This window comes from Sturnira hondurensis, unplaced genomic scaffold (genome assembly GCF_014824575.4).
Source record: "Sturnira hondurensis isolate 20B ecotype Veracruz unplaced genomic scaffold, ASM1482457v3 Scaffold0011378, whole genome shotgun sequence".
In the NCBI taxonomy this organism is placed as follows: domain Eukaryota; kingdom Metazoa; phylum Chordata; class Mammalia; order Chiroptera; family Phyllostomidae; genus Sturnira; species Sturnira hondurensis.
This window is the reverse complement of record NW_028084009.1, coordinates 9125958-9141679: the sequence shown is the minus strand read 5'-3', so window position 1 is coordinate 9141679 and position 15722 is coordinate 9125958. Positions and strand designations below refer to the sequence as shown.

The 15722-nt window shown below is 67.6% G+C and overlaps 2 protein-coding genes across 3 annotated transcripts; one reads left to right on the top strand and one right to left on the bottom strand.

Moving 5' to 3' along the window:
• Positions 1-417: 417 nt before the first annotated feature.
• CUNH20orf204 (chromosome unknown C20orf204 homolog) lies at positions 418-15681 on the bottom strand. Of its 2 annotated transcripts, XM_037060144.1 has the most exons (5): positions 14376-15681; positions 12852-13130; positions 12614-12766; positions 12301-12461; positions 418-429 (listed from the first exon to the last, which is right to left on the bottom strand). In XM_037060144.1, exons 1-4 carry the CDS (start codon positions 14376-14378, stop codon positions 12321-12323), a joined length of 576 nt encoding a protein of 191 aa, XP_036916039.1. In that variant the 5' UTR covers positions 14379-15681; the 3' UTR covers positions 418-429; positions 12301-12320. The 2 variants fall into 2 exon arrangements, with proteins under 2 accessions (XP_036916039.1, XP_036916038.1); XM_037060143.1 differs by lacking the exon at positions 418-429 and having other exon boundaries at positions 12133-12461.
• On the top strand, positions 3107-5035 carry SOX18 (SRY-box transcription factor 18). The gene is made up of 2 exons (XM_037060134.1): positions 3107-3590; positions 3750-5035. The coding sequence occupies exons 1-2, from the start codon at positions 3233-3235 to the stop codon at positions 4553-4555; spliced, it is 1164 nt and encodes a 387-aa protein (XP_036916029.1). The 5' UTR covers positions 3107-3232; the 3' UTR covers positions 4556-5035.
• Positions 15682-15722: the final 41 nt, after the last annotated feature.

Here is a 15722-nt window from a genome sequence, read left to right as displayed (position 1 = left end):
GTTCCAGCCGGATCTGCCACCCTGCACAACAGGCCCCCTTCTCCCACCCATTGAGGCAGCTGCAAGCATAGCAACTCGCCGCCCCCCCCCCTCTGCCCGCTCCGAAGGCTCGGACCCTGGGCTGGCCGATGCCCCGCGAGCCCGCTGACACCCAGTCCCACACCCAGTCTGCCCCCACCACAGGGAGCCACACGCTCCTCACCCCGCCTTTCCGCCGTCCTCTCCCCGACAGGCCCACAGCGGCTGGGAGCGAGCACCTCAGGAAGGAGCAGGAAAGGCCGGCCTGCGGGGGAGGGGGGCAGTGGTGGCGTCGAGTCCGCTGTCCTGGGGCCCGCGCCCCAGCTTCTCCCCAAACCAAATCCATCGCTGGGTGAGACACATGTGTGTGCCCACTCGATTCTAGGCAGCCCCTGCCCAGAGGCTCCGTCCCTGCCCCTCAGAGTCCCCAGCCCGGCCCCCACAAGCAGCTTCAAGGACAATCATGAGGACCTGGCCAGGCTTCAGCCCTGGCCTGCAGGACAGGAGGCAGGATCTGAACTGGGTGGGATCTGAACCTGGCTCCAAATTTGAGGTCTCAGAGACCAGAGGGTCACCTCACCTGGACCTGTGTCCAGTGGGTACCCCATCTCCACCCTCTGGAACCGGAGGGCCCAGCTCGAGGGCCTCCATAATTAGTCCCAGGCACACGGCTCCCGCAGTTGGGCTGGGCGGGTGGAGCCTGTGAGGTCTGAGCCCCGGGCAGCGCCTGGGAGGTCCACCACCCCGGAGCCCATCCAAGCCCCCACCCAGAGTCACTGAAGAGGGTTACCCAGCATCCTCTGCAGGCTTCCCGGGAGGCTGGGGCATCCAGTCCAGGCTGAGAGGAGAGTGGGCAGAGAGAGCGGGGTCCACGCAATGCCCAGGCCGGCGGCCCCCTTGCAGAAAAACACTGTCCCCCAGCTACCTTTGGTCTGGGGACTTAGGGGGCTACAGATGGGGCCTCCCAAAGGTAGGAAGCAGCCAGTCTGAGCCAGGCCGACCTGAGGTGGGTTCTGGAGACACAGGAACACCCCCAAACTCATGAATCACCCACACTTTGGCTGGAGCTGGGACCACAGCTTGGCGGCCAGAGAAGTCTTGGGGAGCCCTCCTTGGTGGGTGTTGAGGGCCAGGACTGCCCTGAGCAGGACCCCCATTCTAGGTCAGAGGCAGCCCAAACCCAGGCGGACAGACACACAGACCACACACAGAGGCAGACACACATCTGAGCTCCTCCCCCCCCCCCCCCCCCCCCCCCCCCCCCCCGCCGCACAGCTGGCCACACCCACTGGGCCCTTGTGGAGCCTGGGGAGCCCCTGCCCCCATTGTTCTCCCATCTGGACGGTGGGCCTAAGTGGCAGGCCTCCACACCCCTCCAGGCAGCACATGGGGGACAGCCTAACCCCCAAAAGGCAGAGGGCACCCGAGGGCTCTCCCCTTGCCCTGCCCTGCCCACAGGACATGACAGCCGGACACCTGTGTCCAACAGTTGGAGCGAGAGGGAGTGTCACCGTCTGGCGCCAGGCGAGGCGGCTGTGGGGGGTGGGGCCCCCGGGTGGTGGTGAGGTAATGCCGGACACAGCCCTCACAGCCTCTGGAGCAGCACAGACCACCCTGGGCTGTCAGGGGGCTGGGCAGGGCCCCTTCAGGAGCCAGAAACCCATCCCTCTTCAGGGGAGCCCGGGTCACACAGTGGAGGACCCTTCATGAACCCAGGGACTGTCACCCCACACCAGCTGCTGCCCAGGCTGAGCCCCGGTGACCCCCACACAGCCAGAGGGTGGTGGGTGGAGCGGCCCTGCGGGGTGCTGGCCCTGAGGGCCCACCCTTCGACCTGGAGCCGTCCCACACAGCTCCCCACAGTGGTGGTGGGGTTCACTGCTTGCTGGTCAAAGGCGAGGGGGCCCCCCTGGGAAGGGTCCTTGTGGGGAGGCAACCTTTCTCACAGGCTGCTTGGGACCCACCACGCTTGCAGGGCTGACTGCTCATGACCTAGAGGGACCAGCGGGGACAGAGTGCTGAGAGCCTCTGGCCACACAGGCCCATGGTCCCTGACACTGCTGTCCTGCACCGTGACCCGCCCCCCAGCACTTGGGGTGGGGGCTGCTGGGCTGCAGGGGATGTACAGGAGGCAGACCCCCACCAGGGCTGCTGAGGGCACTTGCTGCCCCCCAAGAGCAACATTCTCAGGAGAGGGGAGTGAGGGGGCCCCCTTGGCTTCTGGAGCCCAGACACCCTTGTTTTGGGTGGGGTGGGGCCTGGGAGGGGACTGGATGTACTTCTGGAAACATTCTCAGGTCTGAAGGCCCAAGACATGCACCAGCCCTTCCGTCCCCACCTGCCCCACCTCAGGTACAGCTTCACTCTCTCTAGCCCAGGTGGCTCGGGCTGGGCAGGGAACCAGCCAGGACTGGCCCCAGACCCTCACCCCCTACCCCAACAGGGCAGGGGAAATGAGGCAGGGGACTCCGAATTCCGGGAGGCTCCGCATCAGCCCAGGTGCCCCCGCCTGGGGCTGTCCTGCTCTGAGTCAAGTTGGGAGTGGGGGAGCGGCATCAGGACCGTCTTCTCCTTTAACCCCGCGGGCGGGCCTCCTGGAGCTATAGCCCCCGGTGCTGAAGCTTCCTCCTGTGTGGAGCGCACGGACATCTGCCCGAGGTCACCCAGCGCTCGCTCCCCCAGGTACAGGGGTTGTTCCCAAAGCGCCCCCTACCTTGGAGCCAGACTCACAGAAGGACTCACAGGCTGTTGGGAGGCAGCCTCCCAAGATGGTGTTAAAATACGCCCCCCACTGCAATTTCGGGGGGAGGCTGCCACCCTCCTCCAGTTACCTCCCGCGGGTCTGACTCCGTGGGTGGGGCGACAGCCCGTCTTTGAGCCCCTGACAGCCCCCGAGGACGCCCCCTTCCAAGCTCCAGCCACATCCGTGCCCCTTTTGCATTCGGGGTGGGGGGCCTCTCCTCCAGAGAGGGTGCAGGGGGCGCTGCGCGACGGAATGCGCCGTGAGGAGGAGAAAGGCAGCCCCGGGAGGGGGCGGCTCCGGCCCGCCCCGCCCCGCCGCCGATTGGCCCCGCGCCGCTATATCTGGGCGCCCACCCGGCGCGAAGCCACCGTCGCGCAAGTCGCCGTCCGCCCGTCCCTCCCGGCCCCGAAGTGACCGCTGCCCACCGCCGCGCTCCCGCGCTTCGTTCAGCCCAGGCCGCGCCCAGCTGGAATGCAGAAATCGCCGCCCGGCTACGGCGCACAGGACGACCCGCCAGCCCGCCGCGACTGTGCGTGGGCCCCGGGCCCCGGGGCCGCCGCTGAGCCGCGCGGCCTCCCAGCCGCCCCCGCCGCCCTTGCCGCGCCAGCCGCGCCAGCCGCGCCGCCCAGCCCGCCGCGCAGCCCGCCGGGCAGCCCGGACCCGGGGCGCTATGGCCTCAGTCCGGCCGGCCGCGGGGAACGCCAGGCGGCCGACGAGTCGCGCATCCGGCGGCCCATGAACGCCTTCATGGTGTGGGCGAAGGACGAGCGCAAGCGGCTGGCGCAGCAAAACCCGGACCTGCACAACGCGGTGCTCAGCAAGATGCTGGGTGAGTGGCGCAGTCGGACGAAGCGGGGGGGCGGGGAAGGGCGGGGGTTCTGGCTCAGGGTGGGGGCCGCCCCTGCCCTGGTGCGCGCCCCGGGCACGCGCAGGGCCCGGCGGTCGGCCCACTGGACGGCAGCCCCCTGACCCGCGCCCGCGCCCGCAGGCAAGGCGTGGAAAGAGCTGAGCCCGGCGGAGAAGCGGCCCTTCGTGGAGGAGGCGGAGAGGCTGCGCGTGCAGCACCTGCGCGACCACCCCAACTACAAGTACCGGCCCCGCCGCAAGAAGCAGGCGCGCAAGGCTCGGCGGATGGAGCCTGGCCTCCTGCTTCAAGGCCTGGCGCCCCCGGCGCCGCCGCCCGAGCCCTTCCCCACGGTGCCCGGCCCGGCCCGCGCCTTCCGAGAGCTGCCCCCGCTGGGCGCCGAGTTCGACGGCCTGGGGCTTCCCACGCCCGAGCGCTCGCCGCTGGACGGCCTGGAGCCGGGCGAGGCCGCCTTCTTCCCGCCGCCCGCGACGCCCGAGGACTGCCCACTGCGGGCCTTCCGCGCGCCCTACGCTCCCGCCGAGCTTTCGCGGGACCCCGGCGGCTGCTACGGGGCGCCCCTGGCCGAGGCGCTCAGGACCGCGCCCGCCCCGGCCGCGCCGCTCTCCAGCCTCTATTACGGCGCCTTCGGCGCGCCCGGCCCCGGCCCGTACCCCGGCCCGCTGTCGCCGCCGCCCGAGGCCCCGCCGCTGGAGGGCGCCGAGCCCCTGGGGCCCGCTGCCGACCTGTGGGCCGACGTGGACCTCACCGAGTTCGACCAGTACCTCAACTGCAGCCGGACTCGGCCAGACGCCGCCGCGCTGCCGTACCACGTGGCGCTGGCCAAGCTGGGCCCGCGCGCCATGTCCTGCCCGGAGGAGAGCAGCCTGATCGCCGCGCTGTCCGACGCCAGCAGCGCCGTGTACTACAGCGCCTGCATCTCCGGCTAGGCCGCCCGCCGCGCCCCGCCCGCCCGCAGCCACGCCGCCGCCTCGCCGCCCCGCCCCGCCGCAGGTGTATGCTGCGGCCGCTTGGAACCGCGACGCCTGGCCCGGGCCGCCGCCCGCGGGCCCTGCGAGTGCGGCTCCCGCACGTCCCGGCCTTCCCAGGACGCCCAGGCCTCGCCCCGTGGGCCGGCCCTGCCAGGGTGAAGTTCCCGGAGAAGTGTTTAATCTTCCTGCAGTGTTTTCCAGAACCAGGCTGTGTTTTTTTACTTTGCCTTTTTTTAATGTACGTAATACACTATATTTAATTTTTAAGCAAACGTTTAAACCTTTCCCTCCCAGGGGTGTCGGTGAGCGGAGCATTGCTGGAGCCAGGGCTGTGTAATGGGCAGCGATTACACGGTCCGTTCTGTGCAGCAGGCGCCCGGATGGAGCTGGGCCCCTGGGCCAGGTGAGGCCACAATAAAGTGCCTCGTCCTGGTTTGAGCAGCCGCCTGGTCTGTGGGGGCTGGTCACACGCCCTTCCCTCCAAACCTCTCTGGGAAACTGCCCTCAGTGTGCACCCCACAGCACCAGCCCCTCAACCCTGCCAGCCTTTGTCCCTCCCACCCCCAATTTCCGCTCACACCTAACAGGGGCAGATGACACCAAGCAACCCCACCCAGGTTTCTTCAAACTCGTCTCCCCCTGAAACTTCCTTCCAGCCCCAGGACCACCTGGACAGGCCCCTCAGAAGGAGGCAGCTGCGGCTGACGCCTCCACACAGATGTGGCATCCAGGGGGCCCAGAGTCCCAAGAGGACAGCACCGGCCACACTCGGGCTCCCCGGGGCCACCTTTCCGGGCTCTGCCCAGTGACGAGAGATCAGTGACCAGAGCAGGGGTTCAAGGCCTCGTATCTGAAGCCTGGAATCGCATTCCATGAGCCCCATGTCCCCTTCCTGTCCTGGACACCCTTTCCACGTCACCACCATAGGCTGAGGAAATGTCCTGTCACCCTCTCAGTGGGTCTTCCTTTGTGGGGTGCAGTCCACAAGCACCCTGGACGTGAGTCCCCTACACAGGCACACTTCCCAGGGCCGAGAGGTCCAGGAGGGCCCGGGGGTCCCCGAGGCCCAGGCTGCCCCAGCCCCCACAGGACATGGGGGCCACCAACCCCCGCCAGCACTGATGTGGGGTGTGAGGCTCAGTACCCTGAGTACACATGCTCCTAGGGAGCGCCTGTGCTGTGACTGCTGCTGGGACCGGGTCTGACCACACATGTGAGCGTGCTCGTGAGCCAGTGTGTGCGTGCATGTGCACAGGAGGCTCTGAGTGGTGTCCACCGTGTGACCATCCATGATGGCGATTGTGGTGCCAGGCGTGGCTGAGGCTGCACACACATGTGTGCAGCCAGCCTGGGGCTGGACGCCTCAGTGGCTGTGCGTGAGCCCTTGTCCATGCACTCTGGTCTGCAGCCTGCGTTGGGGGAGATAGGGTATGTGGCTGTTGCAGGTGTCTCGCCTCTTAGGGGCAGGCTGACATCCCCCGTGTGAACTGGCATGAGCCCCGCTCAGCAGTGGACAGAGTCCGGGGCCCACCTGGACCCCCTGACTCCACCCTGTCAGCAGCAGGGCCCAGAAAACTCAGAGACAGAGACAGAGAGAGGGACTGCTAGCTGGGGACGGCCAGAGATGGGCTCGGAGGCAGAGAGGCCTCCAGGAGGAAGAGGAACAGACAGCAGCCCGAAGCACACCAGGCCGGCCGAAGCAGCCGCGGGCGCTGGTGCACAGGAGGCAGGGACCCTGAGCCACCGGGGTGGTCCGGCACATTTCTCATGCGGGTGTGGCTCTTGGGCCCACTGCCGAGCCCTGGGCTCCTGCACGGGCAGAAGGGCCCAACACCCATGAGTGTGAGAGCCACACCCAGCTCACACAGCCCCCCTGGCTCCTGTTCTGGGCCTGCCCCTGCTAGGGGAACAGGTGACCAACCCCCGGGCCCCCTCCCTGGGCCCTGGGTCAGCTGGCCTCTCCCAGAAGTGGACACCGTGGCAGTGGGAGCCCAGGAGCCTCTGCCTCAGGCATGTGGTCCTCCTGCACCCCACCCAGCGCCTGGCCAGGGCAGGTGGGAAGGAGGACCAGCCCCACCTGGCCCCCCGAGGCAATGGGATGAGGAGTCTCATGGGGGCCTTGGGTGGCAGAGCAGCGGGTTCCCCAGAAGCCACTCCCTCAGTGCCAGGGTGGGAGACCCACGTGGGCCTGATGTGAAGGAGTCCCTGTGCGGGGACCCAGGGCGTCCGGGAACAGCCACAAAACGATGGGGACAAAAGGCCCCCCCCCCACAGGGCAGCTGTTCCTAATAGCAGCTCCTCAGCAGTGGCGTTGCGGGGGCTGCGGTCCACTCAGAGGACCGTCTGTCTAGAGCCCTGCTGGGGAGCTCCCCAAGGGGCCTAGCTTGACCACATTGGACAGAGCCGCCTCCTAGGCAGGACGACAGGCCCAGGGTCTGGGTGGTCCCCCCTGCAGGCCTGCCTTCCACCCTCCCCTCCTGGCTCCACCCACCTGCTTCCCTAAGGGTCCGAGAAGGGAAGTCCCCACCCCCCAGCTCCCGCTGAGTCAGGCCAGCCAGGAACAGACCCAGCAGCCCCTCGGGAAGTTCCCGCAGCCCTGCCTGGCAGGAGCCACTGCTTCCAGGCCTGGGACCAGCCTGGCCCTGTAGTGACCTGGGCGGTGGTGCCGGACCCTTCCCAGCAAGCAGCCGGGGAAGGACAGGGAGCTGGGAGGAGAGCTGTGAGTCGTGCCCTCTCCCCAGTAGATCTGACCGTCCCCTCAGAGACCTGGGGCACCACAGCAAGGGACACACCCAGGCCAGCTTGGGGCTCACACACCCAGCCGCAGAGGCCAAGCTGGGCCGGCCATTCCACTGGCCCAGCTCTGGACCGGGCAGCTGCTTGGCTGGAGGGCACCACAGCCTGCCCCCACTGTGAGCGCACCACACAAGGGCTGTCCCGGCGTCACCACCACGCGACACAGCCTCAGGGCTCTCCTATGGCCGCCCCACCAGGGCCCACGACCCAGGGGCCTCCAGGCTGCCTCTGCTCTGCCCACTCTGGACCCAGCCTGTGAGTCTTGCTTTGCTCACCGAGCAAGCGCCCTGTGGTGGAGGCTCAACGTGGTAAACCCCTCAAGGCAGCGTTTTCCAGGCCGAGTAGCTGTCCTCGGCTCAGGCAGATGCACAGAGGTGTTGTGTTCCGGTCACACAGCTCTGCGCTCCCACAACCCGGGCTGAGCAAGCAGATGAAGCGCCGGAATTCCACGTGCTAAAGCAGCTGCCCCCCAAAAGGGGGTCCAGAACCTCTGACCCCAACACCTCCCAACCAAGGCTCAACCCTCCACCCAACCCACCCCCACTCCTGCCTCAGGTTGGGCGGGGCTCCAAGCAACAGGTGCCAATCAGTGCATGGAGGGGTGTGAGCCCGTCTGGGGGCTCCTGGTCCAGCCCTGGGGCTCCCCCTCTTTGGTTTCAGCCCACAGCCCCTCCACTTCTGCCCACCCCTCTACCTCCCACAACCCCCAGCCGCCCAGGAACACACTGAGGGTGCTCCCGCACCGCTGCCCAGTTGTCCACGACCCTGCTGCCCCCATGACCCCTCCCCGCCACCCCCGCCACCAGTCCCCCGCCCGCCCGCCACTCAAGGAAACAGGAAGGGGCGCGTGGCGGCGGTGGCCCTGGGAGGAAGCGCAGGAAGCGGCGCGGGTGCGGGGCTTATCTGGGGCTGCAGCCGGACCCCTGGCCTCATGCCCTGTGCAGGCCGGGCAGGGATGCACGGGGCGGCAGGACGGGGCCAGACCCCCTGGCAGGGTGCCCTGTGAGCAGCGGTCCCCACGAGACACAGACCGGGTGGCCGGGGCCAGGACCCAACGCCAGCACACGCTGCCCTGTGCCCACCTGCCCCGGCTGACCCACCGGCCCCCAAACAAGGACCGCTCCCCTCAGCAGGTGCCAGCTCCCGGCCGGTTCCTGGGTCTGAGGGTCGGGGGGGGGGGGGGGGGGGTCACTGGGGGAGGTNGGGGGGGGGGGGGGGGGGGGGGGGGCGTTCACTGGGGCAGGTAGGATGGTGGTTTGTTTCTGTTTATGAAGCCGGGTCTTCTCCTGGGGAGGGGCCTGGACAGGGACTGGGCCTGTGTGCTCCCCAGGGTCCTGCAGGCCACTGGCAGGGACAATGGGCTCCAGCACCTGGTGCTGCCCTCGCACCGTGTTTGCTTTGCTTCCTGGAGCAGGGGGGGGGGGGGGGCTCGTTTCCCGGCAGCCACAGCTGCAGCAGCCGGCCTGCTCAAACACCTGCAAGGATGGGGCCCCCACACTCGGCTAGCCTACAGGGCCGGTGCCGGCAGGGCCAGCGCCCCGTTTGGGTCTGGGCGCAGGTGTTTCCTATCGGGCCCCAGCCCGGGCACTGCCCGGCCTTCTCCACATGCAGCGCCAGACATGGGGCCAGCTGACTCACGTCCTGCCCCCCAGCCCCTCAGACCTCGAGCTGCATCTCCAAGGGCTGGGCTGGCTGCCCCCCACCTCTCCCTCCTCCTCCCCTTGCCAGGCTGGTTGGTGGACACTGGGGTTGGGGCTGAGGAAGAGGGTGCTGCTGGAGCCCCTCCTCAGCCCCCAGGCAGAGTGTGTGCCTCGCCCCTGGTTGGCAGTCTGGGAAGGGGCAGCGTCAGGAGTGGGGAACACACAGTGGGAAAGTCGGGATTAACTTCTTGGTTTTTCGGATCCAGGCCCGTGTTCCAGATGTTCTTTCAAAGGCCCCCAGTCTGGGGAGGCTGTGGGACCAGCAACCCTTCAAAGTCAGCCTGGGCCCCTCCTTTCCGCACTGCACATGGTGGGGTCTAGCTCCCTGCTTGGGGAGGTTGCACAACCCAGCTAGTGCCCTGCAGTCCCATCTGCCACCAGGCGTCACCGCCCTCCCCTGGGCCCCAGCCCCACCTCCCTGAAAGCAGCTGGGAGGGCAGGCATGCAGGGCAGGACACCCCATGCTGGTGCAGCCCCAGCCCCACCACGTGGGAGCCTGAGGAGCCGTTCCCATGCAAAGAACCAGGCTCCGGCCCCATGCCCAGGGCCTCCGCAGCTGGGGTGGTGCCCAGCAGCCTGGCTGATGCTCGAGTCCTCGGCCACACGGGGCCCACCCACCAAGTCAGGCTGCAGGTGCCCTGCCCTAGGGGGCTCAGCTGCCCGAGGGCCTTCCCGTGGCTGCGTCTCTGATCTCTGCCAGCTCTGGTCAGCTCCAGCCGGTGCAGGTGTTCTGAGCGCTCGTGAACCGCCATGACCCAGCCTCTTCTGGTGCAGAACCAGAGCAGCAGGCACCTCAGGGTCTGAGAGGGCACCCCCACTGCTCCTGCAGTCTGCCTCAGCAGAGGGTGTAGCTCTGCACCTGCCCCTAGGCCTGATCTGAATGCGAGACGCCCCTTCGAAAGTGAACGTTGTCCCAGAAGCCCAAGCCCACTCTGCTCCCCAAAAGATAAAGGCTACTCCCAGAGCCCGAGTGGGACCCTATCTGGGACAAGGACCCTGGCAGAGGATCGTGAGGTAAGGAGACCCTGGACTGCTCAGGGGGCAGTGAGTCCATGGTAAAGACCTGTGCAGTGGAGAGGAGGCAGAGACTGGCGAGCCGCAGCCACAGCGCAGGGCCAGGGCCACCCAAAGCTGCTCGAAGCGCCTCTCCAGCAGGCCCAGGGTGAGCAGGGCCCTTGGACACCTGGGTTTCAGGCCAGAGGTATTGCAGGAAAACAAACCCTCTACCCTATAGAGCCACCAACTTTGTGGTCATTGTTGACAGCAACCCTAGGAACGGACACAGATGGCATCCGAGGTGGGGGCTGGGGTCCGGGTCCCCTGTACTCACAAGGCTGGCCCATTGTTGGGGGTTGGCATGTCAGGGGCCCTGGGAAGAGGGTGAGGCCATTGCACTGAGAACTACTTAGGAGCAAGGTTGGGGGTGGGGAGCAGGCAGGGGTGGCCTGTTGCTGACTCGCCTCCCCCACCCGCCCACCCTAACAGCTCTGGGCAGCAGGAAGGGAGCACCCGGGGTGGGCAGCAGCCAAGACCACCCCAGGCCTTGCTCTCCCATGGGCGCTGGGGCTGGGACAGCTGCTGGGGAAAGCAGGCAGGGTGGGGGCCTCTGGGAAGGGCCTGCCCTCCTCCTGTCCCTGCACGGACCCCTAGACTCTCTCTGACCTGCAGGCTCCAGCTCTGCTGCCCCAACCGAAGTGGGTGTGCTCCCCTAATGGGACACTGAGCCCCTACCCTGAGCCCCCGGTGACGGATGGAGCCACCTGCTCCACCCATCACAAATCTGCTCTCCTCTGCCACGGTTCCCCCAGTTCAAGAGCACATGCCCAGGGGTTCAGGCCAGGGTGCTGGGGCTGCCTGGGCCTCCCTCCGCCACTTGGCCTCCCAGGCTCTCCTTCAGCCTCACCACACAGTCCCCCACAGCTGCCCACACCCAGCGCTGGGCAATTCTGGCAGCTCTTCGCCGAAGTGCAGACCCTCAAGCCACATGGCTCCCATTTCCACGTGTACGCTCCTGCCCCAGCTGGAGCCCCCCCACCCAAGCCCACGTGCACACACAGGCTGTGTGCCAGCACCCAGCATCACCTTTGCATTCAGAGTGTGGCCCCCATGCTGCCCACGGCCACCGGGAGAGCCACACTCGGCGCCAGGGCCCCGCCCCAGCTCCAACACTCCCTGGCACGTGACTCAGGGCAAGACTTGTGACCTCCCGAGGCCTCAGTTCTCTCATCCAGAAAGCAAGGGCCCCGGCTGCTGCTGCAGAGACCACACAGGCTACCACGTGGATGGGAGACGCTGGCTAGTGTCCACTCCTGGGGCCTGGTTTTGTCTGGCCGACCGCGGTAGCGGGAACCCCCACCTCTGCTCGGCCAGGGCCTGGGACCAGGCCATAGTGACTTCTGGGTGCATCACCTGTGTGGGAGGAGTGTGACACTAGGGACTGTGTCCACCAGGCTCAGCGGGTGCTCTACCTGCCCCATTTTCCCCCACGGCTGCAGGCTGGACTCAGAGGCGCCCCATCCCAGACCTGTGCAGCCACGCGTGGGGGAGCTCAGGGGTCGTTGCCCCACTCTGCCAAGCAAACATAGGGTCCGGGGACAGCCCATCAGTCCCATGGACGGGACCAGGGCCACAGGAAATGGCCTGGCCGGCTTGCAGCGGCTCTGGCTTCCCTTCAGGCCCGTTTCCTTTATCCGGCTGTTTTGCTCTGAATTCAAAAAGCTCAACCTTCCCCCCACCCCACCCCCGGCCATTTCCACCCCTTCCCCCACCCCAGAGTGGAGCAGGATGGACAAGCAACGTCCCAGGGCCCTGCAGGAGTCTGCCACACCCCGGCCCTAAGCCTGGACTGGACTGGAGTTGTGTCCCAGGCGCCCCCTGCTGCCCAAGCCTGGCAGCGCTGCCCTCATCCAGGAGGAGTGCGAGGTGTAGCCACACCCCCAGGCTCGCCAACAGGCGGTGCCCCCAGCGCCCACCACCAACTGAGAAGCAGAGCCCTGGGCAGCGTCCCAGAGCCAGCGGGCGAAGGAAGCAAGACCCGGCCGCAGCACCAGCTGTTTATTGAGGCCGCCTGCTTGGAGGGCGGCCTGGTCTGGGCAGGGCTCACGTCTCTCAAGTCCGGGTTCCTTGAGCCATCCTGTGCCAGAACCAGGCCCGGGCAGGCGGGACCCAGTGGTCAGCAGGGGGAGCCCTCAGTCGCCGCCAACCCACGAGGCCCAGCCCAGCGCCAGTTAGGAGCCCGCGTGGGCCCAGGCGCGCAGCGCAAAGAGCTTCTCCCAGCAGGTGGCGACGGCGTCCAGAGCTCGAAGAAGGAGCCGCCTCCGGCTGCCGCGACGCCGCTGCTCCGGGCGTATTTGGGGCTGCCAGTTCCGCTGTCGGGAAGGGTTGGTCAGCGAGCATGCCTGCCCCAGTCCCACGCCCCTGGGGAAGGGCATCGTGGACTGGCCAGTGGGCCCGACGTGACCCCCAACACCTTGGGCAGGCCAAGCTGCGGCCCCGCACACACTCGGGAAGGGAGGCACACCTGGCGCAGCGCCCGGCAGTGACGCCGCATCACCGCCTCAGTGCGCAGGGCCACGGTCCAGGCGGCCTTCTCCAGGGCCCCACGGCGGCCACCAGCCGCGGCGCCGCGCAGGATCCGGCCCAGGGAGGCGATGGAGGCGAGAATGCTGTGCTCCTGCGGGGAGGCAGGGAGGGGGAATGGGGTTGGGCGCCAAACCCAGCGTGGAGGCTGCAGGGAGCGGGTGGGGCATCCCCCCTACCTTCTGGGCACTGCAGAAGGGTCCCGGCCGCCCCTGCCGTCCCGCAGACGCGGCAGCTCCGGTCTGGTTTTTCTGAATGAAGCGGAGATACCCGGAGCCTGGCCCACTCCCTTCGGCCCCCAGCCCCACCTGCCGCACGGCGGCCTGCAGGTCCTTGAAGATGACGGCCTGGTAGTGGCGCAGCACGTCCGGGACGCTGCAGGTGCGCAACTGTGTGGGGGCAGACGCCAGTCCCAGCACTGCCAGCAGGAGCGCCCAGAGCGTGGGCTTAGGGGGCACCTGGAAGGTCACTAGGTCAGGGCAGGGCACCCAGGCCCATGGGGGGGGCCCCCTCTGGCAGCCTCACAGACCATCAGCTTTGCTCCCCACCACCTGGGGACTGAGCTGAAATGAAATGCAGACAGCCTGCGGCAGCACACAGGGCATCGGGCACAGATGGGGCAGGACAGGTGCCTGATGTGTGACACAAGAGTCCTGCACCTCCAGGGCTTCCGGCAGAGCCCAGGGAGATGGGGTGAGGGGTGGGTGTGGGGTGACGGTGGAGGGCAGGGCTGGCCTAGGCCTGAGGGAAGCAGGTTGCCCGTCTCCTCCCAGAGCTGGGTGCCCACCCTCTCTCCAGGAGCCTTGGACAGAAGCGCCCCCCTGCAGTTCTACTACAACCAGCTCCTGTGCTGGAAAGTGGGGTTCCCTGCACCCCAACCCAACCAGGACAGGGGTGAGGGCTCAGAGCTCAAGGCCACACCCCTTTGGAAGGGGAAGGCTCGGGGAAACCCCCAGAGGCTAGGGGAGGGGCCACACTAGGTCCCCAGAGATTCTGGTAAAAGCCTCCCCCATCCACCAGAATGCAGAGGACCAGTTCTCAGGGGTAGAAGCCCACCCTCCAAAGCCCCAAAATAGGGAGAGACAAAAGCTGGCCCCCAAACCCACCCACAGCCCCTGATGGAGTCTGACAGCAGCTGGAAATCAATCATGCGAACCGAGCGAGACCAGGACTCGACTCCGCTTCCCAGCCCTGGCGGAGGGGCCTGAGGAGCAGCCCCCAGCCGGCGCCAGGGCCCAGGAGTCTGCTGAGCTTCGGTGTGGGGCCCCGGCCGCTGGGAGAGCAGAGGCTGTTCATGGTGCCTCTCCTCAACTCCCAGACACGTGGCCGTGACGGCCCACCCAGGGTTGCGCCTCTGACTGCTGCGGGTCGGAGGACACAGGGACAAGGGAGCAAGCTGGTACCGGAGGGACATCCAGGGGCCCTCACAAGGCCCATCTGTCCCATCCCCACAACACATACACACATACACACACACACACACACACGCACGCACGCACGCACGCACAGGGCGGCCCAGCAGACTCCCTGCCCCCAACACGGCCGGGAAGGCCAGGCCCAGCACCCAGGGCCCGGCCCAGGGACTGAACCCGGGGGATTTCCTACCAGCCATCGGCCGGTGGGGCACAGCAGGACAAGCAGCCCTTCCTGGCCGAGCTGCCTCCCACCCCCAGGCCCCCGCCCCTGGGCCCGAAGCTGCTCACCATGGGCCTCTCAGGGTCAGGCCCTCCCTCACTCCCGCCGCTGGGCTCCCACCATGGCCCTGGGGTCCTCAGGTACAGCGGCCCCACCAGGTCCGGCTCCAGGTCCAGCCAGCAGCAGCGAGGGCTTCCCTGGACGGGCTGCAGCGGGCAGCTGGCAGCGGCGGATGAGGCTTTTGAAGTTGGCTCCTCCAGCGAAGGCGGGAGCGAGGAGGGAGGCCCCTGATCCCGGCCTGCCCCCTCCCTCTCCCCACCCCTATCCAATCGCTTCTTCAACTAACCTGACCCTGGACCCAGGCAGCTGGCTGGGCCTTCCATCCAGTGGGTCGGGACTGAGCCACTGGCCCTGGAACATGTGCCCTGTGCCGTCCAGGAGGGGGTGGGGCGCCCGTGGGCAGAGAGCCGTGCAGCCCAGGGGGGCGGGGAGGGGAGCCAAGGAAGAGGAGCCTGTCTGCACCCCTCCACCAGGGTCTTCCTCCAGGAGGGGTGCTGTCTCCCACCAGAACCTGGTCACAGCTAGGCAAGACACTCAACTACCCCCACCAGGCCAGCTGGGCCCCTGCTCTGACTTCCAGGGCTCCTGCCTCAGCAGGTCCCAGGCGTGGGACTTCCCGCTGGCCCGGCACTCAGCCGCAGCCCCACTCCGCCCACAGAACGGGGGCAGCCTCCAGAACCCCTCACCCTGAAATGGAGGCAAAGAAACACCAGTGGGACCTTGTCCCTGGGACAGACATCGCCCCAGACTTTCGCAGTGGACGGATCATCCCAAAGCTCCAAACTTTCCAAGGGCCCTGCAGGAGGCCTCAGCTGCCATCAGAGCCAGAGGAGGTGCTCATCAGGTCAGCAGTGCCCCCTTGGGGCACAGAGGGCTGCCCACAGCCGTCACTGCCCCTTGCCACGCCTTGGCTTCCTCGTGGTGCAGACCAGCGGAGGTGCTCAGGCCCCCAGAGGCTTGGCTTCGCCCTCCATGTGCTGGGCAGACCCCTCCCGCAGCCCCCAGAGCAGCCCCGGGGGGCCCTTATCCACACACCTTCCGCCTGCCCCAGGGCCGAATCCCCTTTCAGTCACAGAGGTGGACAGCTGTGAGCGCTTTGGGAAAACTGACTCCGAGGCAGGAAAACCTAGTCCACCTGCAGAGGTGAGGAAGCCTCCCTCCGCCCGGGCAGCCGTTGCATTCAGACTCAGGGAAGTCACCCTGCAGCCCAGCACCACTGGAGGGGACAGATGAGCCACTGGGGCACCTGCACTTCCCACCACCTTCTCCAAAAGCCTCGCAGAGCCCTGCTCCCTGTGAGAGGGACAGTCTGCTCTCCTTGCACACAGAGTCGCGGGGCGCCAGAGGAAAGAGCA

Excerpts from the sequence above, each read along its gene's own strand:
- SOX18 (XM_037060134.1), top strand. The coding sequence starts at position 3,233 with ATGCAGAAATCGCCGCCCGGCTACGGCGCACAGGACGACCCGCCAGCC. Across the intron at positions 3,591-3,749 it reads GGTGCTCAGCAAGATGCTGG|GCAAGGCGTGGAAAGAGCTG; the intron begins GTGAGTGGCGCA and ends CCGCGCCCGCAG.
- CUNH20orf204 (XM_037060144.1), bottom strand. Across the intron at positions 12,767-12,851 it reads CCTTCTGCAGTGCCCAGAAG|GAGCACAGCATTCTCGCCTC; the intron begins GTAGGGGGGATG and ends GCCTCCCCGCAG. Across the intron at positions 12,462-12,613 it reads ACTGCCGGGCGCTGCGCCAG|CGGAACTGGCAGCCCCAAAT; the intron begins GTGTGCCTCCCT and ends CCTTCCCGACAG.